At 47.8% G+C, this 3,547-nt stretch overlaps 1 protein-coding gene across 1 annotated transcript in view; it reads left to right on the top strand.

The window, feature by feature from the left end:
* Nucleotides 1–3,029, top strand: part of LOC104274904 (RNA/RNP complex-1-interacting phosphatase-like) — a gene marked incomplete at both ends in the record, with an annotated part of 3,249 nt that extends 220 nt beyond the window's left edge. Inside the window, 5 exons of the mRNA XM_009870672.1 lie at nucleotides 897–1,028; nucleotides 1,636–1,759; nucleotides 2,255–2,315; nucleotides 2,635–2,681; nucleotides 2,954–3,029. Coding sequence (XP_009868974.1) covers nucleotides 897–1,028; nucleotides 1,636–1,759; nucleotides 2,255–2,315; nucleotides 2,635–2,681; nucleotides 2,954–3,029 — 440 coding nt within the window. The remainder of the gene's footprint in view (nucleotides 1–896; nucleotides 1,029–1,635; nucleotides 1,760–2,254; nucleotides 2,316–2,634; nucleotides 2,682–2,953) is intronic.
* Nucleotides 3,030–3,547: the final 518 nt, after the last annotated feature.

Below are 3,547 nucleotides of genomic sequence, written 5' to 3'. Positions count from 1 at the left end.
CCTCAGGGAGAGAAGTCACTGCTGTTTGAGCAGTCAGAGCTCGTGGCGGGATCGTGGAGACGTTCACGTTGTGGGGGTGTCCAGGAATGGCTTTTAGGGGTCGTTGGCAGCTTTCTGGGTGTCGGCAGCACCGCTCAGGCATCACAGATAGAATCACAGAATGGGTTTGGAAAGGACCTTAAAGATAATCTAGTTCCACCCCTCCTGCCACAGGCTGGGACACCTTCCCCTAGACCAGGTTGCTCCAAGCCCCGTCTAACGTGGCCTTGGACACTTCCAGGGATGAGGCATCCACAGCTTCCCTGGAAAACCTGTTCCTGTGTCTCACCACCCTCATTAAAAGGCCTTCTTCCTAATGCCTGATCTAAATCTACCCTGCTCTAGTTTAAGACTGTTTCCCTTCATCCTGTTGCTACGTGTACTTGTAAAGAGTTCCTCCCCTGCTTCCCTGTAGCCCCCTTTAAGCACTGGAAGTTCTCTATAAGGTCTCCCTGAAGTTTTCTCTTCTTGAGGCTGAATGACCTCAGCTCTCTCAGCCTTAAATTTATTTATTTTTTTACAAGACTGAGTGCCAGTGAGCCAGGGGGATGTCCTGGCCCGCATGGCAGCAGCAAATCGGTGAGGTCTGTCCTCAAGGAGACTCCAGTTTGTTGGTGTTTGTCACATTGCTGCGTTTTGCCACGATATTAACTCTTCCGTCAGTCCTGCAAGCCCTCGGCGAAGCAGCGAGGCCTGAGAGGTTCTGGTTTCTCTCGGGGTAACTTGTGCATCTCCCTGCGTGTTGCCTGTGTCTTCTTTAAAAGATGATCTTGGGAGGTTCTGGAGCACAAAGCTCTTCCCACCAGTCACAGTGCTCTTGAGTTTAATGTCCTTTCTTAAACATTGTATCCTCTTAGAGCTTTGATCACAACCTTCCTCCAGAAGAGAGATTTTCACCTCGTGACCTCATTAAGAAAATCAAAGAACAGAAGGAAGAGCTGGGCCTGATCATCGACCTGACGTACACAACTCGCTACTATGGGCCAGAGGTCAGTCTTGGTCTTGCTGTCGGGGACACGAAGCTCTGTGGGAGCCCTGATATTGCTGATGAAGTGGGAAATCTTTCTTGCAAGAATATAAGGGTGGGAGGCATTTGAATCTTCTGGCAGGGGGGTGAGGTGAAGCGTTGCAGGCACCTTGGGGTGGAGTCTTTATCCCTGAGCAAGCACAGCCCTGGGGTTTTCGACCCCCATTGTGCAGATCCTCTTTGTACCAACCAAGCACAAGTTTTTGGATACTCTAAAGCTGGTTTTTATTGTCTCTCCTGAACGAAGAGCTGATTATAACGAGCTTTGGCTTGTGGTATCAGGCATCCAGGTAATTGGTTGGAAAGGTGTTGCAGCCTCTGTGTGTGCTTTGTCTTCCCCAGGGCGGAAAAAGCAAAGAACTAAAAATGCAAACAGAAATAAAAAGGCTGCCCAGGAATAGTGGTCCTGAGTCAAAGGGGTGAAGAAAAAGTTTTCTTACCTAAGACTTTGCTTTTGCTCTTTGGGCTTAGCTGGAAAGCTCAGCTTCGTCTCATTTCTGGTCTGTGGCTCTCTAATCGATAAGAATCCTTGTGTCCTTGCTGGAAATTATCGACTTGCTTTCTTGTAGGAGCTCCCAGCCTCACTCTGCTACTCCAAGATCTTGACAATGGGACACGAAATACCGAACAAGCACACGATTTTTCAGTTCAAGTGCGTCGTAAAAAAGTTTTTGAGGGACAACAAAGACAACGGTAAGCGTGGGTTTCCCTGACCTAGCTGCCGTTCGGGAGGGCGCTGCAGGCCTAGAGGCCAGCGAACAGCTTGAGTTTCTTTTCCTTCTCTTGGCGTGTGGATGTCGAGGTGATTTTGTTAGGGTGAAGGGATTCACACTACCTTGAGTAATTTGGCAGCGAGTCGAGCTTTAACTGAGTTTGAGATTCCATCTCCAGATTGGCTCTAAACATCAGCTCCCTTTTGGTAGCGATATAAGCAGCTCTTAGTGCTCAGGACACATGGGATAGTCTTTTGTGGAGCTTTGAAATACATCTTCCCTTCAGCGAGCTGTGCCGATGAGCTCCCTGAATCAAATCACTTAATGAGCTGAATCAGCGGCGCTAATCAGACGTAGAGTGATCTGCTTATTTATGTTGGCGTCGTAGCAAGAGGGAGAATGGAAACAGGGTGTGTTCTGGTGGGATTTTGGAGAAAGAGCACTTAAAACGTCACCTAATTGTTGTGTGTTACAGATAAACTCATCGGAGTTCATTGCACGCACGGCTTGAACAGAACGGGCTACCTGGTTTGTAGGTAAGTTCTTCTCAAGCGGTGGCGTCGTCAGCTTCTTGTTGCTCCGGGAGGAAATAGTGTTGCACCAGTAAAACCTGAGTCAAGCGACCTGCGTAAATCCCATACTTGGAAGGATTTAAAGCTTTTTAGCTTCAAGATTGTTGTTAGGGGGCGCTTTTTATCCCCGATTTCAGCAGACCAAATGCTGTTGGTCTATTCCAGCTTGTAAACAGAAGCTTTAAAGTCTTCCCAGTTACTCTTTCTTTTTGAATCATCGCTAACCTGTAAAACATTTCTGTAGTTAATTAGGTAATTAGAATTTTGTTGCTGATCTGTTCAGGTACCTGATTGATGTCGAAGGCATGGAACCAAATGCTGCGATTGAGCGTACGTATGTGCGTGTTCTTGTTTCGGGTGTGACACTTTTATTGTGGGCTTGTGGTTTTAGGCAGCCAAAAGATTTGGTCTGGAGGTGTCGAGGTTTCTTGAAGGTAGTTGAAAAGAGGGATTTAAGTTTATGGCCAGGCTGGGGAGCTAACCAGGTTTCAGTGAACGAGCATCTTATGTGACCTAAGCGTGGAGGTGTTGGTTAAAATCCTTCTAAAGGGTTTAAGTGCCCAAAGACTTCTTGCTTAACTCAGATCGGTCTCTCTTTCCAGTGTTCAACCAGGCTCGAGGGCATCCTATAGAGAGAACCAACTACATCCAAGATCTTCGGAAGAGAGCTGTAAAAAAGTGAGTCGTCTTGTGTTCGTGAGCAAATGAACGTGCCCAGGGAGAGCTGCTGTCCGTATCGGTTGTTAAGTGTGACCAGCTCCTAGGACGGGAGGCAGAGTGAGCTGCTGGGTTGGGAGACCTGGGTTTCAGAATCTCCACAGACCTGCAGCTTTCCTTTCTTTTTGGGGAGCAGTGAGGCAAAGGGATGGGGTTTTGGTTTGTGGACAGAGTCAAGACATAGAGAATTCTTTTTTTTTTTTCTTTTTTTTTTTTAAGGAACCACGGACTACAGAATTTGGGCTCAGGCCCCTTCAGAGGAAAAGCCAGCGCTATGCCCAGCGCTAGACCCCAGATGGCCAAATACCATCCTTCAAATAAATCCTCGTTAGCGATGCACAGGTAGGTGTTTGCTGCTCGCTTCTGCGCGTGCCCCGCACCTGAGCACAGAGGCAGAGAAGAGCTGCTTCCCCTTTTTGAAGAAATTCGGATTTTTTTACAAGCTGTAGCTCACACAAGTGAGTGCCCATCGCCTTGCC

The sequence above is a fragment of the Apaloderma vittatum genome, unplaced genomic scaffold (assembly GCF_000703405.1).
Source record: "Apaloderma vittatum isolate BGI_N311 unplaced genomic scaffold, ASM70340v1 scaffold39255, whole genome shotgun sequence".
NCBI lineage: Eukaryota > Metazoa > Chordata > Aves > Trogoniformes > Trogonidae > Apaloderma > Apaloderma vittatum.
This window is presented reverse-complemented; position numbering and strand designations above follow the sequence as displayed.